Raw genomic sequence first — 21641 nt, 5'->3', positions numbered from 1 at the left:
TCTGAATTACCTTGTTTGATCCTTCCTCGTGCCTGTACTGTAGGTTTCTCATTGCGTAGCTGCTTGATTCCACTTTCAACAGATTACTATCCCATCTAAGGGGATTCCCAATCATGCTCACACTTACCAGCTACAGCCAACTTGTGAACGTTTGGCTGATGGCCGCAGTACATTTTCCACCCACCTCATCCTGAAATGACTATGATCCCGTGTATAAGCATCTGTCTTGCAGCTCCAAACATTGAAAAAGCAATGATGGTTATTTGAACATTTGAAGTTTCATCTTCTACACAATCCCAAAATTCCCCCTTTAACTTACAGTATTACTTTTTGTTGTATGTTTTTTTAGCCTCTTTGGAGAGCAGCGGTGGCTCAGTTTGAGCGCCTAATGGCTCCATCAGAGCAGGAAGTTGCTGGCAGACTAAAGAGCTACATCGCTGATGTACAGGACAATCCACAACAGGTAGTGAAACACACTACTTCAGCTCAGGTTGTAAAATATTGTGTGTGGGTGTGCATTGATGTGAAAACTTACTGCATGTGCCTGTGGATTTGTTAACTAGCTGTTGCAGGTGTTTCAAAAGCACAAGGAGTTGATCAAACGTCCGACCATCAGCAAAGAGCTGCAGTCAGAGAGAGAGACCCTACTGGCCAGACTACTGGACTACAATAAGGGTACACAGTTCTACCTCAAAGCATTTATGTCTAAAGGCATTTATGTAACCTGGTTACTGGTCATATAATCATCATAATCTTACGCTAGCTGCTAGGAAACTGACTAAATCATGGTACAGGGACCAAAACTCAGTGAAAGGTAATCCCACTATATCATTTATCTCAAAGAGAGATTTAATACAAATTGAGAAGGAAATAAAGCAAACAAATTGGAAGGTTGAAAATAAATCCTGTGAGCAAGCATGCAATGAAATAATGTCAGCCCTCAAAGATATTATATCAAGTTATACAAAAATAATGGCCAGGAAACCTAGAGCTAAACATAGATTGCATTGGTTTAATAGTAATCTCTGGGAACTAATGAAAAAAAGAGATGCCTCTCTAAAAAGGTTTCTAAAATTAGGTTTAACTACTGATCATCTAATCTATAAAGGTCTGAGAAATAAGGTTACAATGCAGCTTAGAAAGGCTAAAGCATCCTTTTTCCTTGAAATCATCAGAGAAGCAAAAGGGAATAGTAAACAACTATGGAAGAGCATTGACAAAATAACTGGCAAGGATAAGCCCAAGTTTGATAGCATACAGCTCTCATATAGCTATTGCAACAGAATTTAACGGTTATTTTTGGAATTCCGTGGAAATACTGGGTCAGAATTTTACTAAAAAAACATCTAATTACTCCTTAGTCTGTGACAGTGCTGATTTTATTATGACACCCACAAACAATATAAAGGTTGGTAAAATACTCTCAACACTGACTAACAGCAAAGCAAAGGACATTTATGGTCTTGATACTGCTTTCTTAAAAACTCATAAAGAATCTTTGACCTCCCCTTTAACTAAAATATTAAATAAATCTATTAATGAAAGCACCTTTCCTAGTGTCTTAAAGCTTGCTATTGTAACCCTGGTGTATAAATCTGGTGACAAATAAGAGGTTAGCAATTATCGACCTATTAGCATCCTTCCGGTCATCTCAAAGGTCATGGAAAAGGTTGTAGCAGAACAAATAATTGCTCACCTTGACTCTAAGGCCTTTTTACACCCTATGCAATTTGAATTCAGGAAAAAAACACTCAACTGAAACAGCGTGCTGCTACTTCCTTGAAGAAGTCAAAACAAACTTAGATCAAGGTGGAGTGGTGGGAGCAGTTTTTCTTGATTTAAGCAAGGCTTTTGATACGGTTAATCATGAGATACTATTAAGCAAATTGGCAAACTACAATCTTTCAATAAACACACAAAAGTGGTTAAAATCCTACCTGAGTGGACGACATCAGTGCGTGCGGGTGAACAATACATTCACCCAATACATTATATATATATATAAATGACCTTACACATGTATGTAATGATATTGATTTAATAATGTATGCAGATGATACTGTGCTGGACACTCATGGGAAGAATCCTACAGAGGTTGCTTTAAAATTAACAAATGTAATGCATATGGTTGTTGAATGGCTACACAACTCATGTCTCACTTTGAATATTGAAAAGACGGTAACCATGTTTTTTAAAAATAGATGCAAACTTACGGAATGTCCTGAGGTCTTAGTAAATGGGCATAAAATAAAAAATGTGGACAAATTTAAATACCCTGGACCCAACTCTTACCTATTAAAAAAACATGTTAAAAAACTGAGTAGCACACTGAAATTTAACCTTATAAATTTCAGACATATAAGAAACTCTCTTACCATTGAGGCATCGAATACCTACTTAAGTGCAATGATTGTTCCACACTTTTTGTACTGCATGACAAGTTGGTCTCAGGCAGGTAAAACAGCCTTAAGGCCACTTGAATCATTATATAAAACAGCCCTTAAGATCCATGACAAAAAAACACGTCAATATCACCACTGCAAAATAATCACTAAGTACAATATTTTAAATTTTGGAAATTTGATAATGCATTTGAATGTTTGCTTACTTTTTAAAATCATCCATATTGCTGTTGCTCCTCCTCTAAAAAAATGTATGACACTTGGTTTTAGGAAGGGGGAATGATTGAGCACATGTTTTTATTGTAAATTAGGTGTGACTGTGGTTGTAAAATTGTATATTTTGATGTTTTGTATTTCACTTGCGTGAAATTTTTATTGTTTTACTGACCTGCCAAGGGACTACGGGTGGGAACATAGCACTTGTGCTACAACCCGGTACAATGCATCTCTCCTTGTTCTTATACAAGGTTAATGTTAACTTGTGCATTGTCCCTGTTTAAATAAAATAAATTCTAAAAGGGGGGCCCAGTGTCAGACTTTTAAAAATGCTAGGTTCAGACTATAAAAGTACATTTTACTCTCCTAGGTTGTTTCAGAAATGCTTTAGTTTAAATGGGGCAGTTAGATGTCATAGTGGTTAGAGTAAATGTCCTGTCATGGAAAGCCTCTGTCCCTAAAACATCAATATATTCTTCAGCTGAAGCCCTACCTGCTAACTCATAGTAAGTGACTTGGGGAAAAAGTGTTAGCTTAATGCTAAATGTAAAAATGATCTCTATGATATAGGGACCGTCAGTGTTGACACATTGTTGTTTCCCATTTTTGACCCCTCTCGACTTTATTGATTTTCTAAGGCCTGAAGACTGACTTTGAGAGTCGATGCCATGGAGGCCCTGGAGACAAGTCTGGGCCACTTATTGGCAGGAACCTTCCTGAGGTGGTCAACAAAATTGTCTGGGTTCGACAGATCATACACAAGGTGTGTGTGTGTGTGTGTGTGTGTGTGTGTGTGTGTGTGTGTGTGTGTGTGTGTGTGTGTGTGTGTGTGTGTGTGTGTGTGTGTGTGTGTGTGTGTGTGTGTGTGTGTGTGTGTGCGCATCCTTAATGTGACTGACCACCAAATAGCATGGACCTTCTGGTCTATTGATTTCCATGTATAAGAGAATGAGCTTTCATCATATAGTTAAACAGATGGTGATCATATGAAATGACAATAATAAATGATAATACAACAACAGGTTTCATTTTGATGTTACAAATACAAATAATTCCTATGACAATGAAAAGAATAGTGTGTACTGATTCCTTTTTTTGTATTCCTTTGCTTGCATTCTTACATTAGGTTGAGGACTCTGTCCGCATAGCGGAGGCACTGCTTCCAGACCTGTCTGGGTTCAAGGGGTTCCTGCATTTCTGTGATGACCTGCTGGAAGTTCTGAGGGCGTATGAACAGGAACAATTCGAGGACTGGTCAAGAGATTTACTGTCCGGGCTGGCTGACCCAAAGTCAGGGATCAGGTTGGAAACACTGCACACTGTGACCTCAACTAACAAGAAATCCAAGAAAAGTTCAGAGCAACACTGAATTTCATTTTAATTGCCAATGAAAGCATTCAGGTCAATTTATATGTCACATGGCACTTGGATGTTTCTTGGATGGCACCAAACATACATTTTCTTCAATAAAATCCTTTTCCTTTGTGAATATATATGCGCTGGTTCAAGTGGATCTAATTATAATTCTCTCCCTCTGTATAGTCTCCAGGCCAGTAACTGTGTGATGGACCTGGACCATGTTGATGGCAGGCTAAAGATCCAGTATTCAGACAGGCTAGTCAGTCTGCTCAGGGAGTTCAGACAGCTCTCTGCCCTGGGCTTTCCCATCCCAGCCAAGATACAGCAGGCTGCTAATACTGCAGACAAATTCTACAGACACGCCATTGTCTTAAAACAGGTGAGAGTGTAGTTCAATGTAGGACACACAATACATTTTCTTTCCTTTATTTCATTTCTGTCTTATTATTTCTGTTTTAGCTTGTCTCAAGCTCATATTGTAACAAAGTGTTACTGCACTGTAGGTGGCCCATTTCTACAACACCATTGACCAGCAGATGATTCCCTCTCAGAGACCTATGATGCTTAGTCTTGCCCTGGCCTTTGAACAGGTCATCAAGGTACTGCGTATTGCTGGAAATTATTGGTTTTACTTTCTGTGCCACACTAAAGATGTTGTTAGAATTATATTTTTATAGTTCTGCTTTTCTTTGTCAGAATCCTCGTTCTCAGTCAAAGGAATCGGGCGGTAAACTGCAGATCACCTGGGACAACCCCAAAGAGTTGGAAGTTTACATTGCCAAGCTGCAGTCTGCTGCTGAGAAACTCTCTACAGAGAACAGGAAGTTACGCAAATGGCACACTGACTTCATTGACAAGGTTGTAGCATACTGTTATATTTTGACTATATTTTGAGAGCTGGTTTGATGCAAATAAACTAACATTGAACTTAAGTAAAACAAAATTTCTAATTTTTGGGAATCGAGCAACAAATTTACACAAAAAGCTTATGATAAATTACATTAAAATAGAAAAAGTAAAATAACTGTGGAGTTGCATATTAAGTGGTTTGGTAAGTCATTTTGGGGTACAATTTTGTACAATGTATTTATTGAAATTTGTATCCATTTTACAGACAAAAACAGTACAACAAGGCTCATAACATAAAACAGAAAAGAGACCAAGGATCAAATGTAGTAGCTGTAGTATCCACAGTCATAAATCTGCACATCCATAGGTGTATGCTTACACGAAAAACATACCGCCGTTGTTTATCTCAACACCGTATAGTACCGATGGCACACTACAGGCATTAAGAGAATTGGGGTACAATTTGGTTTTGATGAATTCTACAAGCAGCAATACCACAGGCCAAGTAATCGCCCGTTCTAAACAGGCACATTTTCAACAGGCACTGCACTAGTTAAACTAAAAGCACTACAATTTAAAGATCTGGTAGGACCAGAATTTTTTTTTTTAACTTCTTCCTACTGCTTTTTGAAAATGGGAATTTCTTTTGTGAATCACAATAATTTTGGAAGATTGTACTGAAATGTACATGTTCTTATTTATCTGTTATTTTTTAATTTTATTATATAAATTTTCTCAACATGTTCAAAATAAACTAAAGACTAGACTTCAGTTATTTTACTAAATGATTGAATACAGAGGCAGTTAGCACTAATTTGAAATTATTTGTTACAAGCACATTACTTTAGAATCATAATTGGAATTTAGTAACTAAAGTCTTGTTGTGTATTTGTTGCACACCTCTGGGTACATTTCTCAGGTGGTGACACTGATGAATGTGGACCTTCTGAGACATCAGCAGCGGTGGAAGGATGGCCTTCAGGACCTCCGTACTGGCTTTGCCACTCTGGACGCTCAGGTATTGATAACAGGTTTAGGTGTCTTTGCTGCTGGCCTTCATATAATTTAAATCCACCTAGTATTGGTACTTAAATTATTTCTATATTCATTACTATAAACGTGATAGGAGAAAACAGCAGGTTACGTGGAGCACTGTGCTTACTGCGATTATCATTGTAAATAAGCATGATATGAAATTATTTTAGTGCTCAATACTTTTGGAGGGAGAGGAAGGGGATTTATTTTTTCTAGTGTGTAAAATTTCTAAATAAGTAACAAAATGTGGAAATTGACAATTCGGACTAATATTTTTACTGTTATTACACAGAGAGTAAAGTACAGAAAAAACCAACCCTAATGCGTGTTTGTGTTTAGGGCTTCAGGTCTGATGACATGCGCGCATGGCGTCAGCACTGGAACCATCAGCTGTACAAGGCTCTTGAACACCAATACCAGACCGGACTGGAAGCTCTGAACAAGAACTTGCCTGAAATACACATAGACCTCACTTTCAAGTCAGTACACGCACTTTCATTGGGTCCACCTTTCTGTCCTACTCTTTATGTTTATTCTCCTCTCACACATATGTAGTATTTCCCTGTTATCTTGAACCACTAGCATCAACTTCTGACTTTATTTCCCAAACCCTTGATTCTCCCATGCCATCATTTCTCTTCTTGCTTGTTTATCTCTCTTTCTTTCTCTATTTCTCTCCTACAACATTATTGATTAGTGTTGATTAAATAAATTTTTTTCTCTTCATTTTTGCTCTTCTTCTTGTGAATAGGCAGGGTCGTTTGCAATTCCGTCCTCCATTTGAGGAAGTGCGAGCACGCTATTTCAGGGAGATGAAGCGGTTCATTTCAATCCCAAACCAGTTCAAAGGGGTCAGTGCCCAGGGGGAGGAACTTATCTTCGGTGTCATGATTGATAGAAATGCCTCTGGGTTCCTCACCATCTTCAGCAAGGCCGAGGACCTCTTTAGCCGTCTGCAGGCTATACAACACAAGTTCAAGGTGCCTGAACAACAAATTATTAGTCAACTGTCCAAAAGCATGTGTATAATGTTAAGAGAAGTATACCGACGGTTTTTGTTTGTAGGGTAAATATACTAACTATATTAACTAATAACACTATACAAAATGAAACTATTAATTAATTAATGCATTGCATTCTGTGGTAAGCCTACTGCTCTTTGTCACTGAAGAGATTTGAGTCTGGTCTTAGAGGTCCATGTATTTTACATGAATGTTAACTTATTAACCTTTGTTTTCACCTTTTGCTTATTGAAGCATTGCAATGAGCCATTGCTGTACTAATTTCTTTGAAATAATGCAACTTGGATTAGTCAGGCTTCTCTATTTACATACTGAGTCTGTTGTTTTCATTGTCAGCATTTTCCCCTGTTTACTCTACCCTAATAGAACACTGAGTAGCACAGTATGTTACCCTTTCCCTTCTGTCTGCAGCCATGCATATCTAAATCGTAGGGGAAAGCCCTCAGCCAACACCAGACTTCTCTTTTATCTCCCCCTTTCTTTACTTCTGTTTTTATTGAGTCATCTTGTTGTTGCATGTGGTTTATGTCACATTTGACATAGAAACATGTAAAATTGGGAAATAAGCACTGCACCCAACTGCTGGGATTTTGTGTGTGTGTTGTAGGAGTGGGTGGTGCTGGGCCAGGTTGATTTAGAGAAGTTAGTGGAGAAGCATCTGATCTCCGTGCAAGACTGGGAGAGAAACTTCAAGACCCTGAAAGCCAGTGGGAAGGAGTCCGAACGTCTGCCTAGGTATATATCACACATAATAAACATCACAATACTTGTCAATAGAAAAACATTTTATTTTCAAAAACAATGTTAAAAGTTTATATTTATAGTACTTTTCTAAACTACATATTAATTACAAAACAGTGTGGGGGGGGGAAACACGTAATCTGGAAGCCCGAAATTTAACCAGGATGGTCACCATCATCCATTTTAATAACTAAAGGCAGATCACTTCACAAGAGTGGAAAGTGTTCTCTGCTATGATTTAGCTTTTGCGAATGTCACAGAAGTTCTTCTTTAGCCATTTGTACTGTAGCTGACATTTTATTTTTCCTACCATTTTTCCTTATTCTTTCCTTACGTCATTGGTTCGCTTCATATACATTTTACAACAAAAGAGTCACAGGCACTGATCCTCTTCTTCTTCCTCTGTCAGTCAGGAGAAGGTAGACTGTATTACAGTCAACTGTGAGCCAGTAAAAGCCGTAATTGATGACCTGATCCAGAAGCTGTTTGACATGCTGCTCTTATCACTCAGGAAGTCTATACAAGGTAAAAACAGACAACACAATTGTCTTTGTTTTTACACCTTAACAACATTAAAATTGTATTTATATAAAGTTATTAGTGTAATTTACACCAATCACATGCTAAACATTTCAATTTCTTTCTGTTCCTATTCATTTTACTTTTGTTTTTCATTCTTTTGGCCCAATGACATCCCCTTGCTCTTACTTTCTCTTTCCTTTTCTGTTTCCTTTGTGTGTATCATTTCCCTCTTGCTTTCAGTGCACACCCAGGCCATAGACAGTTTTGTTTCAGAGTCAATGGAGGCCTTGTCCAATCGACCAGAGAGCATGGAGGAGATTGGTGCTGCCAGTGGCAAACATAGTCAGATATTAGCCCGCAAACCAGAAGTAAGACAAACACACTCCTCTGGCCAGGAACTTTCTTGAATGACTGTACTAATGCTTGGTGATTTTAGAAATGAATGTTATTTTCTTACATTTAGTCAAATCTTATGTTGCTTTTTAAAAACCTTTTCATTTTTCTGCTACAGCTACGAGGAACTTTCAGTTTGTGTTGATTCTAGTGGGCCCTTTGGACAAGAGCAGTAGTGTTTTTACCCTACCTGCTGTCGTAAAGATCTTTTTTCTAGCTGTCACAAGCCAAAGCATTAGCAAGAGTTTGTTGTAGCAACCAACGTAATAATAACTAGAACTGCAAGCAGTTTCTTTTCTGTGATGGCCCTGCCCCAGTATCAGCCATAAGTAACAGATAACTTCTAAAATAAAATAAAAAATACAGTTAGGTCTGTATAAGGAAATCTCCTGATACCTTTTACCTGGCTGGATACTCAAACACAGGCTTTTCCGGTGTTGCACCAAAATATGTGACCTATCAGATTGTGTTACTGTAGAGCCGGTCTGCCTGCCGTAAATCATTTTGTGACTTTGCAGGAAAAATCAAACCCAGGCAAAGGCATTAATAAAAACTATTTAAAATAGCGTTCTTTTCACTGTTAGTCTCAATCGATCAAGATAGAAACATAGAAACATTTAAAAGTTCCTCGTAGCTACTTTAATGAACTTTTCATATCATTATATAAATTATGTTGGCCCCTACTGTCAATAACATGATATGCCTGGATTCATAAGGTTATGGACATTTATGCTGTATGTCCTGTTATATTTCTAATGTTTGACATGGAAGTAAACATGGAAATAAACTAACTAACTAACTAACTATACTGTATATATGTGTATAGATCCTACCTCAGTTCCAGCGTGCTGAGGAGAAGAACCGCTTGCTGCGAGCAGTGGCTGGGGGCGGTCTGGACTCCCTGTCCTCACTGAGGGCCAAGTGGGACAAATTAGAGCTTGTCATGGAGAGCCACCAGCTCATGATCAAAGATCAAGTAACAGTAACTCACAAACATGCACATGTTTGATTGTGGTTATAAAACTACATCCCAATTTTTTTGTAACAACAACTTTCTGCTATCTAAAGTCTCTTCTTTTCTCCTGTCTTTATTCTCCTTTGCCCATTTACCCCAATTACCTTCCTTTTTGTATCTGGCTGTGTTCTTGTGCTACTTGCTTACTCTTGTTCTGTTCCTCCCTTAGGTGGAGGTGATGCGAATAAATGCAGCTGGTCGTATCGACGCCTACAGGGCAGATCTGGAGCGGTTTAAAGCCCGCTGGGACCAGCTGAAGCCTAAAGATGAGATGCTTGAGAGTGGTGATCACGCTGCCCTTCTTCGGTGCCTCCAGACCATCAGGGACAAGCAGCAAGAGTTCGAGGAGTTAGAGTTTGTGCGCAGTAAACTGCTGTAAGTTCTTTTTAATATGCTGAATTTCTAGTGTTTTCTTTACTGAGAGTCAGGGGAGCTGATAAGGATGTTTATTGCCTTCATCTTATTCAAACATGCTGTGGTTAGATAAAATGTGGGTATGCTGTGGCCAGAAAATAGCTTATATACATTCATTTGATGGGATTGTTAGTAACTTTACTAAATCTGATGTGATGAGATTATAGCTATTTAGACTATAGGCAAACGTTAATAATTCAGATAACTATACACTATAAAAGTTCGGGACTCAAAAGGAAACCGCATCCTAATTTTTTTTTTTTTTAAACCTTATAGCTCCTGCTTTCTGTTATCTATACATGTATTTTTTTTATATTCAAAGCTACTCAATATTATAACTGATGCATTTCCATCTACACACCTAACCTGAAATGCAGAGCAAGCGCCCCAGACTAGAACTTCTATGAAAGCCTGTTCACTCTCCTCTCCTCTCCTCTCCTCAGTGAGGACTGTGCCTATTTTGACCTGGGCTCTCCAGATTTCTCTCTGGCAGAAGAGACAAAAAGAGACATGGAGGATTACAGCCAGATGTGGGGTCTGTATGAGGAGTGGCAGCAAGGCTTTACAGAAAAGGCCCAGGAGGACTGGATCACATTCAGGTAGGGGGTTAAGTTTAGGCCTGCTGTAGATGGATTTCAAACTTCTTAATTTTTCTTTTGTCACTAGTGTGTTTCTTTACAGTTGTGTGTTAAATGTATGTTTCTGTTGTTTTACAGGAGTAAGACGTACGTGTTTGAGGAATTTCTTTTTACATGGCAGGACAGACTTAGGAAGCTGGAGCAGCCTTCTGCTATGTCTGTTAAACTGCAAGGAGAAGTGGACAAATACAAGGTAGACAGTAGTACAGTTGGTGGAATAACATATAATCATCTTCTTTTAAGTTTGAGTATATTTATTATAGACTACAAATCTCAAGCAAGACCCTCAAGCAGGGCTTAGAGTCTACAATGTTTATTAGACTCAACAATGCACTTTGGACAGCCTGCAGGGTGTTGAAATGTTAGTCAGAGTAGCATTATAAGAGAAGTCATTGAATCACCAAATTCAAAGGGTTCTTCTTTTGGGGAGCAAACATTTGTTCAAAAAGGTCATGGCAACTAGCCTTATGCAATGTCATTTGTGGAAGTAAAGACTTTTTGTGTAATTGTGGCACTATAAATCAATGACATGGTCAAATGATCACCAAAATCAAAAGGGTTTATCATGTGGTGACCATAATATGTACAGCAAATGTCATGGTTCTGAATGTATGTTATACAGTAACTATATAAAACAAAAAGAGAACATCATGTTGGTGGTGGTTGAAGTATTGTCTTTGAAGCAAGAATTGTTTTGCTCGTAGTCAAATTGTCATTACACATCTTTGGCTAGTTTTGAGTACTTTTATTTTAACACTTTTCTATCTGCATGTCTAGAACATGGTCCCAATGCTGAAGTATGTGCGTGGGGAGCACCTGTCCCAAGACCATTGGTTGGACATGTTCCGTTTGCTTGGCCTTCCAAGAGGGACAACTTTGGAGAGACTTACCTTTAATGACCTCCTCGGTGTGGCAACTATCATCATAGAAAAGGCCTTGGAGCTCAAGGTATGTGCACACACACTCATGCAAATAGATATACATACTGGGTCATAACATGCACTTCTATAGGGACACACACTTCTATAAATTGTTGATAATTCGTTTTGTCTATTTAGGTACAAGACTATGATTGATAAAAAATATAAATTCTTGTTATGGTTATCAACAACAATACTATGTGCCACTAGGGGGCAGCAGCAAGTAATACATTGCTCATGTATTAGTACAGGAAAAGCTCATGGCCATATAGGTTTACAGACATATTCACATACAGTATATAATTAAGTTTAGCATGTAGATGAAATGTAAGCATTTTTTGTGTCTTTGAAAAAATCCAAGACAATTTTTTAAACTGCTCTTCTTGCAAACTTCACTTATGTAAATAGATCTTTAACTGAATCAGAAAACAGTGATATCTTGGACTTAGATACTACCTCTCAATCAGGCCTGCTCGGCCAACCCTTTTGTTTTCATTTTGATCTCAGATATTGCTTTTGATATACAGTACTGTACAACGCAAAAACTTTGTTTACCGTAGTGTTTAGGCCATTAAGTAATGATTTAGAGAGAGAATATCTATATCTTCATAGTTTGTTCTGGCTTATTGAAAATTTGTCTAAATAGTGCACACGGGTGATACAATGCTAAAAGGTCTTGCCCACCAGCCCAGAGGAGTTATACAGGTGGATCTTTTAGGATGCTTTGTACTGGTTTTATAAAAGTACTGTATATAAGTGTACTGTATATAAAGTTGTGTGTGTGTGTGTGTGTGTGTGTGTGTGTGTGTGTGTGTGTGTGTGTGCGCGCGTGCGCGTGCGCACATAATTCCATTTAGGACCTAAACAGTCGTGCTCAGGCAGAGGTAACAATCAGAGAAGCACTGAGGGAGCTGGATTTATGGGGAGCTGCAGCTACCTTCAACCTCACTGAGTACACGGACAGTAGCAGCCGCACTCTCACCCTCATCAAGGACTGGAAGGATATAGTCAACCAGGTAGACACAGAGGCACATCGCAACTAACAAATATGGATATGTCTAAACACAAAACACACTTGTGTATTATGTCACACTGAGTCAGGGTTAGTTGTAGGCCATAAAGCTTAGTCAGCAAAGTAAGTGACAGTTTATTGTATCTGGTTATAGTTTTATTAGCCAAACTTTGGCTATAACCGACTTGTACAAAGCAAATAGCATCCACCCAAATGAGTTGATGAAATGTTTTTATTATTCTACATCCCCACTAACTGCTCTGAGCCTGCCTGACATCCCTGCCACCAAGGGATTCCTCAACAGCTGCCTACTGTTTTGATTAACTGCCAAAAATCTTTTAGCTTTTTACACCAAATACTTTTTTAATATCCCTGACATCTGTAGTAACTGGTAACATGATTGCCTTTCTGCACATGGCTCCTCTGTGATAATAAATCTCATTCCTATTCAGCCTGATCCTGATTTGTTCTACTGTAGTTAATGAATCTTTTCTCTGTCAAGATTTTATTGTTTTTTAAATAAACTGGACTTTTTCTTGATGATTGAATCCGGGCTGGCCCCTAGATATACATGAAGTATATACTGAGAAAGTGTGACCCAGGATGTGACTGCTTTAAGGTATTAGTTCTACATAATTTGACCAAGTTGTTTATTCATAGGATGGGGAAGCTGAAAGCAATGTCTTAGCATTGGTTATCTAACGAGAGAATGCCGTAAAGTTGAATGCAGGCCGAGAAAGCAATTTAACACAGCAGTTAAAATGTGAGAGCTCAGTATACCCATGATTTTATTGGGCAGAAATACAAATAACTCTGTTGTGCTTTTCTGATTTAAGTGCTGTGACAGAGGTCATTACATATTTGTGACATTATTTCACTGATAAGGTGCATACAACAACAAAACCCCAGTCCAGAATCCTTGCTGGAGACCATGGTCTAGTCAAAGCACTTCTTCTGCTCTCTTGACATTGTCCCAGCCACTTACTTTAAGGAAGTTGTTGCACACAGTTTCTGTTCTTGCTCAATTTAAATATGTGGTTGTTGAACCCATTTTGAAGAACCCCCTCTTGATGCAACAGTCCTGATTTAGCTTTCCTGTTTTGTACATAAGGAGATACTGTATGTACTTTCTGAGAAATTTTAGTCGTGATTCAGAACTGGTCATGATGCAGAGATCACACAATATTACTGGGGCAGCTGACACTGATCAATCCTCTATTTTAGTTATTTTGGATAATGGAATGAGGGAACATGTCCTGCTGATTTAGCTATCTTTACACTGGCTACCTTTGAGTTTTAGAATTGATTTTAAGGCGCTGCTTCTACTTAACACTTCTAACACGCACCTGTGCCTGGTCCCTAAGTATATTTCCTCCCTAGACATATGTGAGCGTGTGGGTGCCTTGTGGACCACAAGATGGTCTGATATGGTAAAATGTAAAAATATAGTGATACAGAAACAGATGATAGCCTGATTACTGAATGACGTACTGTATTTCTTTATAGGATGCCTCTTACATGTTTGGTATGTATTTATATATAAATGTATTTGAAGTTATCTCTAACGCTTTACCTTTAAGTAAAGGTGTGAGCCAAAACGCTTGGCTTTGACTCAGCATAATGCTGTTTAAAAAGATAGTAAACAAAAATAAAGTTTACATGCATAGCGATGGTTTTAAAAACATTCCGTCTTTTCAGAAAGGCTCCTTCAGCTGTTTCTCCCATTGTTTCACTATTTTTTGATAATCATTATTTAAGGCAGGTCAATTAAAGTGACCACTTGGATAGATAGACTTAGAAGGCACGTAACTGTCTTCAGGAAAAAACAGGCCTATCTACTGGCACCATTAAATGAAACGTTAAGGATTAGCAAACATTGGCTTTATCACCACTCTGTGCCCATCCAGGTGGGAGATAACCGCTGTCTGCTGCAGTCTCTGAAAGACTCTCCCTACTACCGCAGCTTCCAAGACAAGGTCAGGTCAAGGAATCTATGAATACACTTTTATACTCATTAAGTGCTTCATTTATATTTTGGGAAAAATAAATCTTCCCAGACACTTTGTTATTAAATATACAGCATGTGTTGACTCAATTAAATGAACTGCTGTAGTCTTGTATTGTTGCATGTTATTTGTGGTTCAACATTATATCAATATTTACATATCCTAACTAACCCATGTTACTGTATTTACTCTGTGTATGTCCAGGTCAGTCTGTGGGAGGTTCGTCTATCAGACTTAGACGAGTACCTGCTTAGTCTGAATGCCATCCAGAGGCGTTGGGTTTATCTGGAGCCCATTTTTGGACGAGGGGCGTTGCCCCGAGAGGAGGCCCGCTTTAAACGCGTTGATGAAGATTTCAGGTACTGTGTATGTGTTTGTGTGACTGTATCACATAAGCAGAGACCATGAGAGTGCAAGCACACTACTCACTCACAGAAATTCCCTGTCTGAAATGAAGCACCATCCATCAGATGTGAATATATACACCCTCAAATTGAAGCTTAAAGTTGGCATTTAAACCTCAGTCATTGACCATATCCACTGCTATACCTATCTCCTAAACTGGTGGTCATTTTCTTTCTTGCTGCACAGCAAATATGTTTTGATGTACTATTCATTTTTTGTTTAACTTTCAGGTTTATTATGGCTGATATTCAGTATAACACTAGGATCGAGTGTCGTTTGCTGGGATAAATGGACAAATATCATTTGTATTACAGGCAGAATGTGTTTTATGCACATTCAGGAACACTTTCTCCATATGTGTAACAGGTCTATAATGTCAGACATTCAGAGAGACAACCGAGTTGTTTCTCTGAGCTCGAGGGCTGGCATCAGAAACTCCCTGGTCACCATACTGGATCAGCTGCAGCGCTGCCAGAAGTCACTTAATGAGTTCCTGGAGGTACACACGTGCATTTTTGTGTGCAAAGACTACATATGTATAACATGAGTGGTAAGCATCACAACTTTTGTATTGTGTATGGTTGTCGCAGGAGAAACGCTCTGCCTTCCCACGGTTCTATTTCATAGGAGATGATGATCTGCTAGAGATTCTTGGTCAGGCAACCAACCCAACTGTCATCCAGTCACACCTCAAGAAACTCTTTGCGGGTAAGAAAAATCTGTTTTGTTCTATTCTGTTTTCTTTTTTTCCTTATGTTGCGCTCTTCTCTGCTTTTCCATTATTGTTTGCTTTGCTTTTCTCGTTTCCTTGTTTCCTTTGCATCACAGCATATTCCGTTGAACAGTAAATGCAATCTGTCTGTTAATTAATCCACTTATTAATCTGTGCAGGTATCCACAGTGTTGAATTTGATGAGCAGTGCCAGCACATTGTCGCCATGTGTTCTTTGGAGGGAGAAATAGTGCCACTCAGAAACATCATACGCATCTCCAGCCTTGTGGAGGTAAAGCTGCTGTGGAGAGTTTTGTGTGAATAATTTACAACAATAATATACTGTTGTAAATGTAAAGTACAATTGATTGGACACTTTCCAGTTCAGCGTGGTTTGTGTTTGTTATAGTGTGTTTAAAAACATTGCATATTGTATTCATTTTTTAATGAAGGGTTGATAACTAACCCCAGTTACCTGCCTGGGAACTAGGGATGCAAATTGTCTTTTAGCGAAATCTCTGTATAATGCATCAGATTTCAAGTATTGACATTAATGTTTATTATAGGATGTTTCCTGTCAAATAAACTTAAATGTATGTATATTACCTCATTTAAGAGTTTTACTCACTGTTTTTGTTATACATGTTTGTGGCTGTGTGTGAACTGTTTTCCATCTTTCTAGGTGTGGCTAAGTGAGCTGTCTGTGGAAATGAAGGAGACCCTGAAGCACCTACTGTATGAATGTCTGTCAGCAGGGAAGAAAGGGGAAGTGGATCCCTCACACTACCCATCACAGGTACACACCACCTTTCTACAACCCACAATACTTTGTTCAAGTTGAGATCCAAGACCACATATGTCAGCAATTTGTGACCCAGGATGAGAAAAAATGTAATTGTCTGAACTTTCTTATTTTTGGTGTAGATTCTTTGTCTGGCTGAGCAAATCCAGTTTACTGAAGATGTGGAAAGAGCTCTAAAAGAGCAAAGTTTGCAGCAGCTGGAGCTGGAGCTCAAAGCCAAATTAGAACACTACACTACGGTGGACACCAGCTCTGACGATCACGCTAACACAGGTAGTTCTGTCGGTGTTTGTGTGCATGCATTGGTGAATGTATGTGTGTCTTCTCAGACTGTTGTAACTTCAATGTACTGACTTTAAAGACGTTAGCTGTAGCTGTAACTTTTTGAAGTTGAAACATTTTGTATTTGTGTGGATCTGTCTTGACCTTTGTTGCACCACCCAGAGAGAATATGCACGTTTGTGTCAACTCCCATCTTTTTAGTGCATACAATACCCTCTTACCTTATTCTTACATTTATTCACCCATATACTGTATCTTCCTGCCCTGGTAATGAACTAAATTCTGATTGTTATCTGGGATATCATTCAAAATTGAAGATAAAACAACTTATGATGAGAGACTAATACAAACCCAGACAGGAGAAGCAATGCATTACCTTGTGTGATGTTTTTTGTTCATTAAATCTTTAGACATATTTGTAGCATGCCAAATGATGCTCAGGATGTTGTCCCTTTCTTTTACTGTACCCTCATTTGTTTCTGCTTTTTCTTTGGTTGCTGATCACATTCCTGATAATATTAACCTTCCCAAATTGCCATACTCTATAAACACTTGGCACTTGCCATTTGCTTTTTGTTCCACTATCAGACTCCCTCTTGTGTTGTTCATGATTGAGGTCTGATCAAAATCATGGGTTGTTACTTCGGACTGAGAGATTAATGCAGAACCACTGCTCTTGTATGAATCTCCTGATAGCCAGTCAGACACAAAAGGCTGCAGAGTACCCTTTAAAGCTGCAGATGCAGTAGTTGGCAGGCTAATATAATGTCTTGGGCTGAATATGTGGGTACATAAAACATGAGTTTTTCCACAGAATTAGAATTTTTAAAAAGGACTTTAATTTAAATCAGAGTTTCTTATTCATGCATGAGATGAAAAGCTCCTCCATAATCCCGGTAGAGGCATCATTTCACAGTACATTGCTGCCAATTTCCAAATTTCTGTGTCATTTGAAAATGTATCTATGAAAACGAAAACCGTTACTGGAGCCACATTTTCCTCACCAGTTACAGTGGGGCAAAAAAGTATTTAGTCAGCCACCAATTGTGCAAGTTCTCCCACTTAAAAAGATGAAAGAGGCCTGTAATTTTCATCATAGGTACACTTAAACTATGAGACAAAATGAGAAAAAAAAAATCCAGAAAAATCACATTGTAGGATTTTTAATGAATTTATTTGCAAATAATGGCAGAAAATAAGTATTTGGTCAATAACAAAAGCTCATCTCAATACTTTGTTATATACCCTTTGTTGGCAATGACAGAGGTCAAACATTTTCTGTAAGTCTTCACAAGGTTTTCACACACTGTTGCTGGTATTTTGGCCCATTCCTCCATGCAGATCTCCTCTAGAGCAGTGATGTTTTGGGGCTGTCGCTGGGCAACACGGACTTTCAACTCCCTCCAAAGATTTTCTATGGGGTTGAGATCTGGAGACTGGCTAGGCCACTCCAGGACCCTGAAATGCTTCTTACGAAGCCACTCCTTCGTTGCCCGGGCGGTGAGTTTGGGATCACTGTCATGCTGAAAGACCCAGCCACGTTTCATCTTCAATGCCCTTGCTGATGGAAGGAGGTTTTCACTCAAAATCTCACGATACATGGCCCCATTCATTCTTTCCTTTACACGGATCAGTCGTCCTGGTGCCTTTGCAGAAAAACAGCCCCAAAGCATGATGTTTCCACCCACATGCTTCACAGTAGGTATGGTGTTCTTTGGATGCAACTCAGCATTCTTTCCCCTCCAAACACGACGAGTTGAGTTTTTACCAAAAAGTTCTATTTTGGTTTCATCTGACATTCTCCCAATCCTCTTCTGGATCATCCAAATGCTCTCTAGCAAACTCCAGACGGGCCTGGACATGTACTGGCTTAAGCAGGGGGACACGTCTGGCACTGCAGGATTTGAGTCCCTGGCGGCGTAGTGTGTTACTGATGGTAGCCTTTGTTACTTTGGTCCCAGATCTCTGCAGGTCATTCACTAGGTCCCCCCGTGTGGTTCTGGGATTTTTGCTCACCGTTCTTGTGATCATTTTGACCCCACGGGGTGAGATCTTGCGTGGAGCCCCGGATCGAGGGAGATTATTAGTGGTCTTGTATGGCTTCCATTTTGTTATAATTGTTCCCACAGTTGATTTCTTCACACCAAGCTGCTTACCTATTGCAGATGCAGTCTTCCCAGCCTGGTGCAGGTCTATAATTTTGTTTCTGGTGTTCTTTGACAGCTCTTTGGTCTTGGCCATAGTGGAGTTTGGAGTGTGACTGTTTGAGGTTGAGGTTGTGGACAGGTGCATTTTATACTGATAACAAGTTCAAACAGGTGCCATTAATACAGGTAATGAGTGGAGGACAGAGGAGCCTCTTAAAGAAGAAGTTACAGGTCTGTGAGAGCCAGAAATCTTGCTTGTTTGTAGGTGACCAAATACTTATTTTCCTGAGGAATTTGCAAATAAATTCATTAAAAATCCTACAATGTGATTTTCTGGATTTTTTTTCTCATTTTGTCTCTCATAGTTGTACAAGTGTACCTATGATGAAAATTACAGGCCTCGCTCATCTTTTTAAGTGGGAGAACTTGCACAATTGGTGGCTGACTAAATACTTTTTTGCCCCACTGTACATTTTCTGACATAATTATAAAATACCAAATATTTCAGCACAGCACTATGATGGAGGTTATTATATTTGCAGAAAATATGGTTCACCCTGTGACTTTCTTGCATTTAAAACTCTACCATCCACACTTGAAATAGAACCCATGATAACATCTCATTAAATTACTGGCTCCCTTAAAACAACCAGGTAGGCTGGAGAGGCTTCGAAGTGGCAGTACTGATTAAAGTAGCTAAAGTAATGGCAAGAAGGATAATCTAATTACCCAGTCTACATTAATGGGCCATAAACCCGGATGGGGAGTGGTAGTGATCTCCACTTTGGCACAGAGACAAGACAAGATGGTGTTCATTTGGCAACATATTTTTCATGCATCTGTGGCTACGCTACACTTATGCATTCCTACACACAATGCATTCTTAGCCCCTACTTGGTACATAACAATTGGACCCACTATAATTTAGAATATGAAATCCCAACTTCAGAGATAGATAGATAGTTAGATAGATAGATAGATAGATATATAGATATATATAGAAAAGTAATCCACAGTGAAGATGTATGATTGAAAGATCTTCTATGTAAGATACTTTTGCCCTACTGTTTTTGTTTTTGGGGTTGTTGCTGGAAAGGTTCTATTGATTATACTTTATATGGGCCATTAAACTAGTAATTTTATGTATCCATATGTGTATGCATGTGGGGGGCCTGTTGCTCAGGAGGTAGAGCGGTCGTCCACCAATTGGAAGGTCGGTGGTTTGATCTCTGGTCTACATGTCGAAGTGTCCTCGGGCAAGACACTGAACCCTGAATTGCTCCCGATGCTCGACCACCAGTGTATGAATGTGTGTGTGAGTGGGGTGAATGGTGTCTGTAGTGTGTAAAGCGCTTTGAGGAGACTAGAAAAGCGCTATATAAATGCAGTCCGTTTACAGTTTATACTCAAGCTACACAGGGTACTAAATAATTAGGGCTGTCAGACACAAGCCTCAAGTGCATCTTTCTTTTATATGACTTTCTTAATTGTTTGTTTACACAGTGAGTGGTCCCGATTTTACTCACCAATAAATACAATTCTGCATTTTTACTTTAAACAGCTTTCGTTACAACTGACAAAAGCTACTACTTTATTATAATATAAACGCCATTGCCATTCTGTATGCTTACAATGAACGCCTACCATCTATTTACAGCAAAGCAGCAAAAAAGGTGCTGGGTGGGGTTACCTAATGACCACTAAGTAGATGTTAATAAGATTCTTACATATTTATTCAATTATTATTAGAAGATAATCAATCGAGACAGATAAAATTACATTACTGAGATATGATATTGGATTTGAAAGAAATGCAGGTTTCTGCTTTGAACCAACATGACTATAAAGAGGCTTATACAGCACTGTGTACACTATTTGATGATACAAAAGTTTGTGTTTACTACTGTGTATATGTATCTTTTTTTATTGCAAATGCCAAATATGTTTGACCTTGTTGAAAACTGTATATGACATTTACAAACACCATCCACATTTATAATCAAGTTTGTTATTTGCATAACTTTACCAATTCTGCCATCCTGATATTCATGCATGTCTTCCTGTACAGAGTCCAGTGTCCTGCAGCTGAAGCTGAAGGCTTTGATCCTGGATATTATTCACAATATCAGCGTTGTAAAGCAACTTAACCAGGCAGAGGTTAGCAGCCCTGATGCCTGGGCCTGGAAGAAGCAGCTTCGCGTCTACATGGGAACAGACAGATGTTGCCTCATACATATGGTGGATGCACAATTCAGCTATACATATGAATACCAGGTGTGTTAGCATGTAGATATCAGTTGGATACACTCTCTTTTTTTACACTCCAAAACACACACTTTATTAGACACTTCTTTCCGGATCATCCAGCATTATAAAATCAAAAGATAGAGTCCAAAGTGGTAATTTAATATGCTTACTTAGTATTCAATCTTTAATGACTTAAAAGGGAGTTAAGCAACACACATTTGCAACTTATTGTAAGGTAAAAAATGTGTGTAATTAGAAAATGTGTATTTTTTTCTTGATAAATGATTATTTATAATAATTGTTTATTTATCGCCTGAATGGGATCGATTCATTCTTTGTAGATTGACTTTCTAATTAGTTGTCTCACATTCATAATTCACATTTCAGCCACCTGAAACACTTGTTATATGGTCAAATACTGTACATGCAATCAATATCATCAACAAATGTGATGAAAAAGTGCTCATGCATGCACGTCTATTTTGCCAAAATAGTGCATACT

The 21641-nt window shown here is 38.6% G+C and overlaps 1 protein-coding gene across 4 annotated transcripts in view; it reads left to right on the top strand.

Annotated features, from left to right (window-relative positions):
• dync2h1 (dynein cytoplasmic 2 heavy chain 1) overlaps window positions 1–21641 on the top strand; it is a 108178-nt gene that overhangs the window by 5068 nt on the left and 81469 nt on the right. For all 4 annotated transcript variants that reach the window (XM_078246350.1, XM_078246348.1, XM_078246349.1 and 1 more), the window contains exons 10-36: window positions 350–463; window positions 564–675; window positions 3257–3381; window positions 3745–3920; window positions 4161–4356; window positions 4481–4576; window positions 4674–4835; window positions 5746–5844; window positions 6201–6340; window positions 6613–6841; window positions 7491–7618; window positions 8034–8149; window positions 8387–8514; window positions 9366–9515; window positions 9724–9929; window positions 10412–10567; window positions 10685–10799; window positions 11384–11554; window positions 12384–12542; window positions 14446–14519; window positions 14754–14903; window positions 15316–15448; window positions 15540–15657; window positions 15841–15953; window positions 16344–16457; window positions 16586–16736; window positions 20961–21166. In XM_078246350.1, the coding sequence (XP_078102476.1) occupies window positions 350–463; window positions 564–675; window positions 3257–3381; window positions 3745–3920; window positions 4161–4356; window positions 4481–4576; window positions 4674–4835; window positions 5746–5844; window positions 6201–6340; window positions 6613–6841; window positions 7491–7618; window positions 8034–8149; window positions 8387–8514; window positions 9366–9515; window positions 9724–9929; window positions 10412–10567; window positions 10685–10799; window positions 11384–11554; window positions 12384–12542; window positions 14446–14519; window positions 14754–14903; window positions 15316–15448; window positions 15540–15657; window positions 15841–15953; window positions 16344–16457; window positions 16586–16736; window positions 20961–21166 (3837 nt within the window). The remainder of the gene's footprint in view (window positions 1–349; window positions 464–563; window positions 676–3256; window positions 3382–3744; window positions 3921–4160; window positions 4357–4480; window positions 4577–4673; window positions 4836–5745; window positions 5845–6200; window positions 6341–6612; window positions 6842–7490; window positions 7619–8033; window positions 8150–8386; window positions 8515–9365; window positions 9516–9723; window positions 9930–10411; window positions 10568–10684; window positions 10800–11383; window positions 11555–12383; window positions 12543–14445; window positions 14520–14753; window positions 14904–15315; window positions 15449–15539; window positions 15658–15840; window positions 15954–16343; window positions 16458–16585; window positions 16737–20960; window positions 21167–21641) is intronic.

Source organism: Sander vitreus, chromosome 3 (assembly GCF_031162955.1).
Source record: "Sander vitreus isolate 19-12246 chromosome 3, sanVit1, whole genome shotgun sequence".
Taxonomy (NCBI): domain Eukaryota; kingdom Metazoa; phylum Chordata; class Actinopteri; order Perciformes; family Percidae; genus Sander; species Sander vitreus.
This window is presented reverse-complemented; position numbering and strand designations above follow the sequence as displayed.